Genomic DNA, 13,479 nt, shown 5'->3' with positions numbered 1-13,479 from the left:
GCTTGCTGCTGGCTTGCCTGGACACCTCCAGTCTTGTACTGGTTCCCTTCAGCAACAGCAAAAGCGACCTTTCCAACTAATCCTCCCAGCCTCCCAAGCTAAAAACTGCTGTGCCTTGTATTTCTGCTGGCTCCACTGTTCCAGGATTTTTCCTGGGGAGGTATTTTCTGGATTTTTCAAGGTCAGTAAAGGAGAGTGAGAGTGACTTACTGCTTACTCTGCCATCTTGGCTCCCCTCAACAAGCAATATTGACCAAGTTGGTGCAATGAACTGGAAGAGATTCATTTTTTGAGTGGGTAAATTGGTAGTGAATGTTTTTGCATCGTGGTGGCTTTGGCTTTCCTGTGCAAGGCTGCATAGAATAGAGGATAGAGAGCTAACTTTGGAGTTTAAGTCCCACCTCTGACACAAATTGGCAAGTCACGTAAGCTAATATTGTTCCTAAAAACGTTCCTGATGTTTATTGGTAGAGTGTTTCTTTACAAAGAGCTCCCTACCTCCAATAAAATCAAAGGTTCAAATGGGATTTTGTGTGTTGTTGCTTTTTTATATTCTGAGGTACTTGACCAGAAATTCAACAAATACGAATTTTCCAGTTGAATTATCACAATGTGAAATGTATGTCAGTGGTTAGCAAATACTTCACTGACTTCCAACATTTTACAAAGAAGAATTCTAAAATTCTGTAAATTTGTTTATTAAAACAACATTCCAGATTCAGATAAAGGGAATTTATATTCTTTTGAAACATAAGATAAAAGACTCATGAAAAACCTATTCTAAGGTTTAAATAACAGTTAATAGACTGCTTAAGACAAATAATCGGCAAAGCATATTCACGCTTCTAATCTAGAGGACTGATAATTTTCAAAGACAGCAGGAGTAAATTAGTTTCATCTTTATCAATGTTTTGGCAAATAAGCAATGCTATATTTTCTTAACTATGGAAATAGAAGGTATGTGTATTTACCCTGAAAAGTAGTTTCTGTAAAATTAATAGAGTTGGTACATTTTTTCTTGGGTAGATGGAAGAGGAATTTTGTATGTTATTTACAGTAAACTTTTCTTCATTCCAAGATGCTTCTATGTCCTCACCAGGATGTTCATTATCACTTTGTTGAAGAGTTAAGTAGATATGAATTCTAACCTAGTATTTTGCCTACCTATCGTTAGCACTTCAAAATGTTGTCAAAGAGCAGGTAGAAAGTATTTGTAACAGAATTTGAGTTCTTTCTAAGCTTCTGACTCATCACAAGAGCAGGTTTTTACTAAAGCCCAAGTAGGACTGTTAGGGTTCTCTGATCTGTGTGGTACGCTCAAATCATCACCCAAAGTATTCCACAGGCATGTTTTTTTTTATTTGTTTTTTGTTCTGGGTTGTTGGGGTTTTTTGCTTTTTGGAAGGGGGAGGCAGGTCAATGGGGGCTAAGTGATTTGCCCAAGCTAGTAAGTGTTAAGTGTCTTGAGGCCAGATTTGAACTCAGGTCCTCCTAACTCTGGGGCCAGTGCTCCATTTACTGGGCCACCTAGCCACACCCACAGGCATGTTTTTAAAATCCAACATTTTAAATTGTCTATTATGTGAACATATCTTCATTAACAAATTTTGGAAAATTCATTTTTATATCTTATTTTATTAGGAATAATTTCAAGTAGGTTATGAAGAAACTGATTCATTATTGAGTTTGATGAATTTTAATGAATTTCCTATGTGAAACAGACAAAAAATTCCTTAGGATTATTTCTGAATATAAACAGGACTCAGAGGCATTTTAAACATATATTAATCAGGCTTATGCATCATCTGCTATGTGCCAAATCCTGGATTACATGTTGGATATACAAAAGCAAGAGTCCCTCAAGGATCTTACATTCTGAAGGAGAAACTCTGTGTGTGTGTGTGTGTGTGTGTGTGTGTGTGTGTACATATGTACCTCGTTAGGGAGAGAGGCATGGGAAACTAAAAAAGGACTTGGGCAGAAGATCATGCTTGAGCTGAGCCTTGAAGCAAACGAGGAATTCCAGGAGGTGGTGGTAGGGAGGAGATAGACCTAGGTGGTAGCCAATGCAAAGAGCCAAATATGAGAGATGGACAGTTACATTTGAAGAAAAGGATTATGTGGTTGGATTGTATAAGATATGGAGGAAAGAGGTATGTAATAATCCAAGAAAAGTAGGGTAGAGCCTGGTAAAAATAGCATTAAATGCTAGAGTTGTGTTTGATCCTGGAGGTAATAGAGGATTGCTGAAATTTATGAAGTAAGGAAAAGACATAGCTATATGCTTTAGAAAAATCACTTTGACAACTGTGGGGGATGGATTGGAGTGGGGAAGGGGACTTGAAGCAGGAAGACAAATTAGGTAAGAGGTGACCTTTGAGTCCATGTGAATGGAGGAAAAGGGGAGGTCTATGAGATATTATGAAGATAGAATCAGCAAGACTTCACAAGTGATTTCATATATTGAATGAGAGAGAGTGAGGTTTGGACCTGGGTAATTAGAAGGATAGTGGTTTTCTTGACAAATTATAGAGATGTTCGGAAAAGGTCTTTTGAGACACAGATATTGAATTCAGTTTTGAACATGTTTAGCTTAAGATGCCTAAGGGACTTTTAGTTAGAAATGTTAAATTATATTTAGTGGTATAGGACTGAAGTTTGGGAGGGAGTAGATTTATAGATCTGGAAGTCTCAGGATACTGATGATCATTGAGCCTATGGGTCTTAATAAGATCCCCAAAGGATGTATTGAGTGAGAAGAGGGCCAAGAATACTGGTGCACCCAATATTGCAGGATGAAATGTGAATGATGATGCAGCAAAAGAAAATTGAAAAGGAGTCATACAAGGGGAAGAGCCAAGATGGCAGAGTAGAAGCACAAACTTGGCGTGAGCTCCCTCTCCAATCACTTCCAATAATGACTCTAAACAAACTTTAGAACTACAGAACCCACAGAGTGACAGAGAGAAACAGATCTCCCACTTAAGGCAGCCTGGCAGGCCAACAGGAAGGGTCTACCCCACCTGGCTAGGAACCAAACACAGTCCTGCATGAACCCTGCAGTTCTGGCCCCAGGGCAGTCCCAACCAGTGGTGGCCAGAGCAGACTTCAGGAGAGTGAATCACCAGCAGCTGTGGCAGTTTCCAGACTTCTCAACCCATAAATGCCAAAGAGAAAGTAAAAGGTCAGTGTGGAACTTTATTGGAACAGGGGGACAGAAGAGCATGGTCTGGCCCCCGCCCTCGGGGCAAAAAGTGGTGGCCTGAAGATCATAGGGGGTCCAAGCAACCATTCAGAGAGTAATCGCTCTTGCTTTGACCTGCTTGGATCTGGATTGCTGTCTTGGGTGGTGGTCCTGGGTTGTGTGGCCAGTGTGCCAGAGCTTGTGGGGCCTATAGAGAGGGCGCCCTCCTAATAGTTTCGGCAGCTGCGAAAACCCCAGTGATTTGGAACAAAGCTCTTTCCATTCTGGAAGCAGAGTTCTACCATGGTAAAGAGCTCAAAAGCCAAGTAATTGGCTGGCAAGATGAGCAAGCAGAGGAAACGTAATCAGACCATAGATTCCTTTTTGGGGAACAAAAATGATCAAAGCATGGAACAGGAGGAAGACAACAAAGTCAGAACTCCAGCATCAAAAGCTTCCAAGAAAAATATGAATTGGTTACAGGCCGTGGAGGAGCTCAAGAAGGATTTTGAGAATCAAGTAAGAGAAGTGGAGGAAAAATTGGGAAGAGAAATGAGAATGATGCAAGAAAATCCTGAAAAGCAAGTCAACAGTCTACTAAAGGAGACCCAAAAAAAATACGGAAGAAAATAATACCTTAAAAATAGACTAACTCAAATGGCAAAAGAGGCCCAAAAAGTGAGAAGTAAAGAGTATACCCACTTCTAGCTCTGTGAGAAGAATGCTTTAAAAAGCCAAATTTGCCAGATGGTAAAGGAATTTCCAAAACTCACTGAAGAGAATAATTCCTTCAAAATTATACTGGAGCAATTGGAAGCTAATGACTGTATGAGAAATCAAGATAGTATAAAACAGATCCAAACAAATGAAAAAATAGAAGGCTGTGTGAAATATCTCATATGAAAAACCACTGACCAGGAAAATAGATCTAGAAGAGATCATTATTGGATTACCTGAAAGCCATGATCAAAAAAAGAGCCTAGAGACCATCTTTTAAGAAATTATCAAGCAAAATTGCCCTGATATTCTAGAACCAGAGGGCAAAATAGAAATTGAAAGAATTCACCGATCACCTCTTGAAAAAGATCCCAAAAAGAAAACTTCTAGGAACATTATAGCCAAATTCCAGAGTTCTCAGGTCAGGGAGAAAATATTATAAGCAGCCAGGGAGAAACAATTTGAGTATTGTGGAAACACAGTCAGGATAACACAAGACCTATTAGCTTCTACATTAAGGGAATGAAGGGCTTGGAATATGATATTCTGGAGGTCAAAGGAGCTGGGATTAAAACCAAGAATCACCAGCCCAATAAAACTGGGTATAATGCTTCAGGGGAAAATAAGGTCATTTCAATGAAATAGAGGATTTTCAAGCATTCTTGATGAAAAAACCAGAGCTGAACAGAAAATTTGACTTTCAAATGCAAGGAGCAAGAGAAGCATGAGAAGGTAAATAGGAAAAAGAAATCATAAGGAACTTACCAAAGTTGAACTATTTATATTCCTACATGGAAAATCAATAATTGTAATTAATAAGACTTTTCTCAGTAGGAGGATAGCTGAAGTGAACGTATATATGTGCGTGTGGGCATATGTATGTACATGTATACATAGAGGGCACAGGATGAGTTGAATATGAAGGGATGATATCTAAAAAATAAAATTAAAAGGTGAGAAAGGAATTTATTGGGAGGAGAAAGGGAGAGATAGATTAGGGGAAATTATCTCATATAAAAGAGGCAAGAGAAAACTGTTACAATGGAGGGGAAGAGCAGGAAGGTGAAAGGGAATGGGACAACCTTACTCTCATTGAATTTGGCTTAAGGAGGGAATAACATACACACTCAAATGGGTATCTTACCTTACAGGAAAATAGGGGGGAAGGGGATAAGAGGGGGGGTGATAGAAGGGAGGCAGATTGGGGGAGAGAGTAGTTAGAAGCAAACACTTTTGAAAAGGGACAGGGTCAAAGGAGAAAATAGAATAAGTGGGGGGCGGGATAGGATGGAGGGAAATATAGTCTTTCACAATGTAACTACTGTGGAAATGTTTTGCATAACTACACAGGTACAACCTGTATTGAATTGCTTATCTTCCCAGTGCAGGTGGATGAGGAGGGAAGAAGAGAAAAAATCTGCCACTTATTAAGAACAAATTTTTTTAATTGTTTTTTACATGCAACTGGGAAATAAGATATACAGGCACTGGTGTGTAGAAATCCATCTTGCCCTACTAGAAAGTTAGGGAGGGCATGGAGGAGAATATAAGAGAGAACAGATTGGGGGAAGGGTTATTCAATAGGCTTGCTATTTTGGGGTAGGGGGTAGGGGAAATATGGGGAGAAAAATTCGTAATTCAAAATCTTGTGAAAATGAATGTTGTAAGGGGTGGCTAGGTGGCTCAGTGAATAGAGCACTGGCCCTGGAGTTAGGAGGACCTGAGTTCGAATCCAGCCTCAGACACTTAACACTTACTAGCCATGTGACTTTGGGCAAGTCACTTAACCTCAATTGCCCTCCCCAAAAAAGCAACTATAATACTTTGGGGCGGCCAGGTGGCTCAGCGAGTAAGAGCACCGGCTCCAGTGTCGGGATGACCTGGATCAAATCTGGGCTCAGATACTCATAACTGGACGTGTAACCTTGAGCAAGTTACTTAACCCCTATTGCTTTAAAAAAAAAAATTGTTGAAAACTAATAATAAATAAATTGGCAGGAAAAGGAGGAGTCATACAAGTAGGAAGAGATCAAAAAGAAAGATATTTCACAAAAACCCAGTGAAGAGAATGCAAAGAAAACCCTTAGCACATGATGGGAACCTCCTATGACGTATTCATAGGATAACATGAACAGGTGTCATACAGGATAGTTTACCATGGATACATTGTATCCCTGCACATGGATCATATCTCAGCTCTGTTGAAGTATTAGAGCTGGTGGGACATTAAAGTGGGACATCATGGGACTATAATTAGGTATGGAGGCAAGGAAGGCCAGAGTTGGAGGGATAGACTAGGAGACAGAAGATTGCAGTATAGCAAAAAGTAGAGTTTTCTTGAACGCAATTTGTGTGTGAAGAGTAGGATTTCAAAGTTATGAATTTTCGACATGGTACAGTTTTGAGAGAGTGTGGTATTTAAGGGCTAACTGTATTGGCATGTGGATGGAAAGAATTGTTAAGAGTGGAGGTTAAGGAATTAGGTGATCTAGTTGTTAAGAGAGCTTGTGAACATAAGTATTAAAGTTCTTGAGGATTGTCATAGGGATAGTGTAGAGGTAGACCCTGGGATATGTAGTAAAGCCTTTTTAAAAGTTAGAGAGAATATCTGGAGTTCTGTAGATGACAACAACAAACGTGAGAAGAATGTCATACAAGTAAATTGAAAAATCCTCAAAAGAGATGGTGGAATGATTATTAGGAAATATCAGTGAGGAGTAAAGAGTATGCCCACTCCTGGCTCTGTGAATTGGCTGGAAGAGAGTAACGAGAGTAGTGACTTTGAGTGAAAAAAGTCACAAGGATTATACCTTTTATTTTTCAATTTTTTAACATTTTTATTTGAAGGTTTGAGTTCCAAATTCTGTCCCTCCTTCCCCCCCTTGCTGAGTCAGTAAGCAATCAGATATAGGTTATACACATACAGTTAGGTAGAACATTTCCATATTAGTCATTTTGTACAAAAAGACTTTGTAAAAAAGGGGAAAAAAGAAAGTGAAAACTAGCACACTTCAGTTTGTTTTCAAACACTATGAGTTCTTTGTCTGGAGGTGGATCATATGCTTCGTCATATGTCCTCTGGGATTTTCTTGTATCTTTGTATTGCTGAGAATAGCCGAGTCATTCACAGTTCTTCATTAAACAGTATTGCTGTTATTGTGTACAGTGTTCTCCTGGTTCTGTTCACTTCTCTATACATCACTTCTTGTAGTCTTTCCAAGTTTTTCTGAAGTCATCCTGCTTGTCCTTTCTTTTTCTGTTATGATCAAACCACGGATTATTTAGCCATTCTTCAGTTGATGGGCATCTCTTTGATTTCCCATTTTTAGCCACCAAAAAAAGAGCTGTTATAAATATTTTTGTGTAAATAGGTCCTTTTCTCTTTTTGGAAGGATGTCTTTGAGATACAGTCCTAGCAGTGGTGTTGTTTATTCAAAGAGTATGAACAGTTTTTATAACCCTTTGGGCATAGTTCCAAAATGCTCTCCAGAATGGTTGAATCAGTTCACAGTTCCACTGACAGTACATTAGTGTTCCACTTTTCCCACAGTCCCTTCAACATCCAACATATTCCTTTTTTTTTTTTTTTGAGCAATCAGGGTTAAGTAACTTGCTCAAGGTTACACAGCCAGTTATTTCTGGGTGTGGTGCTGAGTGTCTGAGCCCGGGATTCCATCTCCAGGTCGTCCCAACACTGGAGCCGGTGCTCTTACTCGCTGAGCCACCTGGCCGCCCCTAAGCAATTGGGGTTAAGTAACTTGCTCAAGGTTACACGGCCAGGTGTTTCTGGGTGGGTGCTAAGTGTCTGAGCCCGGGATTCGATCTCCAGGTCTTCTCAACACTGGAGCCGGTGCTCTTACTCGCTGTGCTACCTGGCCGCCCCAACATATTCCTTTTTTGTCACATTAGCCACTCTTAATAGGCGTGAGGTGGTAGTTTAGAGTTGTTTTAATTTACATTTCTCTAATCAGTAGTGGTTTAGAGCATTTTTTCGTATTACTATAGAGAGCCTTTTTGATTTATTTGTCTTAAAACTGCCTGTTCATATCCTTTGACTATCAATTGTGAAATGACTTGTATTCTTACAGATTTGACTCAATTCTTTATATATTTGAGAGATGAGACGTGAGATACTTGTTACAAAAATTGTTTCCCATCTTTCTGCTTTCCTTATAATTTTGATTGCATTGGGGTTTTTTTATTTTTATATAATCAAAATTATCCATTTTACATTTTGTAATGCTCTCCATATTTTCTTTGGTTCTAAATTCTTCCCCTATCCATAAACTATTCCATGTTATCTTAATTTGCTATCATCCTTTATGTATAAATCGTGTGCCCATTTTGACTCTATCTTGGTATACAATATGAGGTGTTGGTGTATACCTAGTTTCTGCCATCTTGTTTTCCAGTTTTCCTAGCAGTTTTTGTCAAATAATGAGTTTCAGGGGATACATCTTCAGAGGAGAGCCAAGTTTTAAATTGAAGTGAAACAAATGTTAGTTGAAAAGCTTGAGGATAGAACAAAGACTTTTAAAGGTGCTGCTTAACTGATGTGGGCCTTGAAATAGTTGGATCCAGAAGGGAAGTCTATCTCAAGCACACAAATGGCCTCAGTAAAGGCACATAGAGGGAGAACATGTAAGATCTGGGGACAGTAGGGGGTGGCAAGGTGGTGCAGTGAGTAAAGCGCCAGCCCCAGAGTCGGGAAGACCTGAGTTCGGTTCCGGCCTCAGACACTTAACACACACACACACACACACACACACACACACACACACACACACACACATTGCCCTCCAAAAGGCAAAAAAAAAAAAAAAAGATCTGGGGACAATGAATAGTTTTGTGTTCTTGGGGCATAGCATGCATTAAGAAAAATAATATTATTAGAAAAGACTGAGGTACTGAAGCACAGGGAAAGCTTAAGACTAGAGATCATTATTTAAGATTCACCTACATGAGAGGGGGTTGCCAAGGGAAAAAGTAAGGAGAAGTAACAGGGTGGAAGATAGACAGTGTCATGACCCCAGAGTAATAAGTAATGGCCCATATCGAAAGCAAAGAATACCTCCGATGAAGGGCCTGGACACTTGTACTTGGTCCCTAGCTATTTACCATTTTTATCAGTGATTTTGATGAAGGCACAAAATATCATGCTAATAAGATTTTCAGACAGCACCAAGCTAGGAAAGGTAAATGTTAACTTGATCCTGGACTCTCAAAGCCTATGCCAGCAGCATATCAGTTCTTACAGGAAAAGTTTTTAGTATAAACCTGACAGTGGACTGAGGAGTATGACCTCAGGACTGTTGCTTGGATAGGCTTATCCTTATAGCCTCTGCCTGTTAATCTGTAAATAAAAGGATTGGATTAGATATATCATTCTGCAACCTAAGGAAATCAATTTTATCAACCACAACAAATCATGAAGACCATCTACAGAAGAATGGAGAAGGTTATGATCTGCGTGAGTGGCAGTTATACTCAAACTGATTAACTCACAAATCCTTGAAGTATTAAAGTCTTATGTTACTAACTATGACATGGAAGTCACTGTAGTGCAGTAGGAAAAGGCCCTAGATGTGGAGTCAAAGAGCCTGAGTGTAAATCCCAACTCAGCCTTGGGGGCAGGCTATGGAACTTCTCTGACCCTCTCTGTCCTCATCAGTAAAGTGAGGGGGTTAAATTAAATGACCAGCTTTGTATCTAGGATCCTATGAAGTCAAAACAAGGAGACGTTTCCAATATGGGGTGCCCATGATAATGAAAAACTTTGTTCTCCTAGTTTTAGATGTCACCTAAAAATCGAAGAAAAAAAGATTTTTTTTTTAATTCTTGGGCCTACTGCAGTATGTTTGGCTATTAGAGATATTCTTTTTTGATGTAGTTAAAAGTTCATTTCAATTAACAAATATATTTTCTATGCTTCTTAGAGCCTCAGCTCCCTACCATATCTGTCATGGGTAAGGTTAGGGGAAGCAGGGAAGGAGAAAAAGAAAACCTCTTATAACAAATGTGCTTCCCTTCTCCTTACCACAAGCAAAGCATATTTCTACATTGGTCATGACTAAAAATTATGTCCCACTCTACACCCTGAATCTAGCACCTCTCTGTGAGGAGGTGTATAGAATTCATCTTTAGTCCTCTGGAATTGGGCACTGTGGTAATCTTAGTTCTTAAGTCTTGCAGTGTTGTTTGTACAGAGTTGTTAGTTATATAAATTTGTTTTCCTGGCTCTTCTCACTTCATTCTGCATTACTTCACAGAAATCTTCCCAGGGTTCTCTGAAAACCTGTTAGTTTCTTATGGTACAATAATGTTTCATCACATTCATGTACTAAAATCTGCTCAGCCATTCCCCACTTGATGGGCATCTTCTTAGTTTCCACTTCTTTGCCACCACAAAATGAGCTATTATAAGCATTTTTGTAAACATGAGTCCTTTTTCTTTTTTCTCTTTGGGGTATAGGTATAGAATGGTATTGTTGGGTCAAAAGGCGTACACAGTTTAAGTTTGAGAGTAAAATTCTAAATTGCTTTCCAGAATGACTGAACCAATTCATAGCTCTACCAAAAGTGCATTAATATGGTTGTTTTCCACAGCTTCTCCAACATAGAACATTTTCCTTTTCTTGTCAGCTTTGCCAATATAGTGTATGTGAGGAAAAATCTCATAGTCACTTTAATTTTTCTAATTATTAGTAGCTGTATATCTTTAATTAATACAAAATAAATGCAAGGGGCAGCCAGATGACACACTAGATAGAGCACTGGGACTGGCAGCTGAAAGATGACCAGGTGTGATGTGAAGGTGAAACTTGGATGAAGGCGTCCATCTCCTAGGTAGTTGTGGACTTGACTGAAGTGTTGCATTTTGTCACAGGTGGAAGAACATAATGGGCACATCTTTAAAGCCACCCAGTATAGTATCCCTACCTACTGTGAATACTGTTCTTCCCTTATATGGATAATGGACAGAGCTTCTGTTTGCAAATGTAAGTATCAGTAATTTCCTTGGGATTTTTTAACTGCTTAAAGTTTTTCTCTGTCTCTGAACTGCCTTATTACTAATATATCCTCTGTTTTATGAAGATGTCCCTGGCTTCCCTAAGACTGACAGGTTCAGATGTGCTGAAAAGCTTTCAAATACAGTCCCAACAGTAGCCTGAGTCTACTGACTGATGATTAGCCTATCTCAATAATTCAATAAATATTAAGAATTTACTGCATATTAGGCATTGGGGATATAAAGACAAAATTGGGCAACAAAAGGTTTTTCGAGGAGCATCCCAAAATAGACTCCTTATCTCTGTATTTTTTGTGTGTGTCATTATCCGTTAATGGTCAAGGAGCCTACAATCCCTAACATCTGAGTTATTTTACCATTAGCAACCTGTCCCCGTTCTAGCCTACAATCGAAGGCCTCAGACCTGTAGTCTGACTGTGCCAGGTGGATGTGCTGCCATGATGCTCCCTTGGGCTTTTATTGATTAGTTAGCATACCATCCCAAACCCTTCAGCTGACAGAGCCTAACAATCCAGAATCCTATGAGAGACTCACAGCCTGGCAAGGAACTTGTCTTGAAAAAGCCCTCAATTACCAAAAGGTTTACTCCCCTGTATACAGCATATTGACAAGAGAGGCAGTATAGCTAGAGGACCAGCCTTGGAATCAGGAATGACTGGTTTCAAGTCCTACCTCTCACACATCCTGGTGGTGTGACTCTGGGTAAGTCACTTAAGCTCTCAAGGTCCCCACACAACACTGTAAGTTACAGACACATTATCATTCTGCATTCATGGCATTTCTACACTAAAGAAATAGCAGTTCAAGACAAAAAGTGTCATCATCTTATTTATAATTCCATTCCTGTTCAAACACTGATATATAGCTATGTGATCAAAATTAGATAGACAACATTTTAGTTTATTGTCTTCTTCCTACCTCCTTCCACCTCCTTGCCCAGAGACCTTACACACTTGAATCAGAATTGACCTGCCTTATTTAAGGAAATATGCCTTTTGATTGATAAAATAATCTAATAAACTAATAATACATGTTAGTATGGTAATGAATTCATGTTTTACCCTTCCCCCAAAAAATATAGCTGCTTTTAAACAGAGGCCCCATGGGAATGATTCCAGCATTGGGAATGTCATGTTACCGTGTAGGAGCAGTGGGGAAATGTTGTGAGGCAAAACTATTTCTCAGATCACATCACCAAAACTGACATGTATTCCATCTGCTATGTGGAAGACCAAAGGGATCTCAAGTTTTAAGAATATAATATGTAGCTTTGCCGTAGACTCTCTTCTTAAGACTTCAAGACTTAACTTTAGTTCTGTTATTTTTAAAACAGGCAAATAAATACGCAAAATTAGGAGCACCTTTTAGATAAGGAATTCTTAACCTTTTTTTTATACCATGGACTTATATGTTTAAGTGCATAAAATAAGATAGGCTAGGATACAATTGAAGCCAATTATTGAAATAGTTAATTGAAAAAAATTTTTTAATTAGCAGGCCTCAGGTTAAGAATTTCTATTATAGAATTTGTGCTAGGTTATGCCAGGTAAGTGTACAAAGATTGTTTTGTGTGATACTTTAGACATCATTCATTTTAACAAAAAAAAAATTTATAAGGAAAACTCATCTTGTAGAGAGAAGCAGGCTTCCCATAACACTGCTTCTTGCCATTGTTTTTCAGTATGCAAGTATGCCTGCCACAAGAAGTGCTGTTTGAAAACTACAGCCAAATGCTCCAAAAAGGTAGGGAATTAATTATGTCTTATGATTTACTTATCAATAAAGAAAAGGTCCATTTGTTCCCTTCCCAAAATCTGTGTAGTGGGAGTTATCATCCCTTGGAGGGATCACTCCCAGAAAATGCTAAAGTGCCATTCAGGCCCTGGTTCTGTGCAAGGCAGATCTTCCACCAATATACTCCATGCCCTCAGCCTACAGTCTGATAGGAGCTTAGTATCAAAGCTGAATATTTGGAAAATGGAATATGGATCAAATGAAGGAATGTACCAGATGGTGGTAGAATTCACCATCATAGAAAATGTATCTCTGCCCTTCATTGCCTTAGAGGAGGTATCAAAACTGGAACCTGGCTTCCTACAGCTACTAATAGCATCACTCCCCCCTCCCTTTGAGGTTCATCATATAGTCTTTTTGTCCATTTGATCAGACAGATATAAACTTTTATGGAAAAAAAAAACAGATTTAACTAGTATTTTTTTCATTTCAATTTTATATTTAGTTCTGAATTCTCTGTTTCGCTTCCTCTTTCCCCCTTTGAGAAAACAAGAAAAAACAAAATCTATTACAAACATGTATAGTTAAGCAAAACAAATACCCCACATTAGTCATGTTCTGAAAATATATTCCTCAATCTATACTCTTGAATCTCTCGTATATTTCTGGAGTGAGTAGCATATTTCATCCTGACTCCTCTGGTATTGTGGTATTGTCATTGGCCACTGTTTTGATCAGAGTTTAGCTAATATTATTACAAATAGATGTGTGCTATAAATTTAAAACAAATGTGGTTTATCTTTGGATAAAAGGA

At 38.7% G+C, this 13,479-nt stretch overlaps 1 protein-coding gene across 14 annotated transcripts in view; it reads left to right on the top strand.

Moving 5' to 3' along the window:
- MYO9A (myosin IXA) overlaps window positions 1–13,479 on the top strand; it is a 324,456-nt gene that overhangs the window by 277,233 nt on the left and 33,744 nt on the right. For all 14 annotated transcript variants that reach the window (XR_011164264.1, XM_069067272.1, XM_069067273.1 and 11 more), the window contains 2 exons: window positions 10,788–10,899; window positions 12,613–12,674. Coding sequence is in view for 13 of the 14 variants with exons in the window: in XM_069067272.1 (XP_068923373.1) it covers window positions 10,788–10,899; window positions 12,613–12,674 (174 nt within the window). In the remaining variant the exon portion in view is untranslated. The remainder of the gene's footprint in view (window positions 1–10,787; window positions 10,900–12,612; window positions 12,675–13,479) is intronic.

The sequence above is a fragment of the Petaurus breviceps genome, unplaced genomic scaffold (genome assembly GCF_028583685.1).
Source record: "Petaurus breviceps papuanus isolate PSGF00001 unplaced genomic scaffold, PetGlider_PUasm1.0 90740, whole genome shotgun sequence".
Taxonomy (NCBI): Eukaryota; Metazoa; Chordata; class Mammalia; order Diprotodontia; family Petauridae; genus Petaurus; species Petaurus breviceps.
Note: the sequence above shows the minus strand (reverse complement) of the source record. Positions and strands in the feature narration are given on the sequence as shown.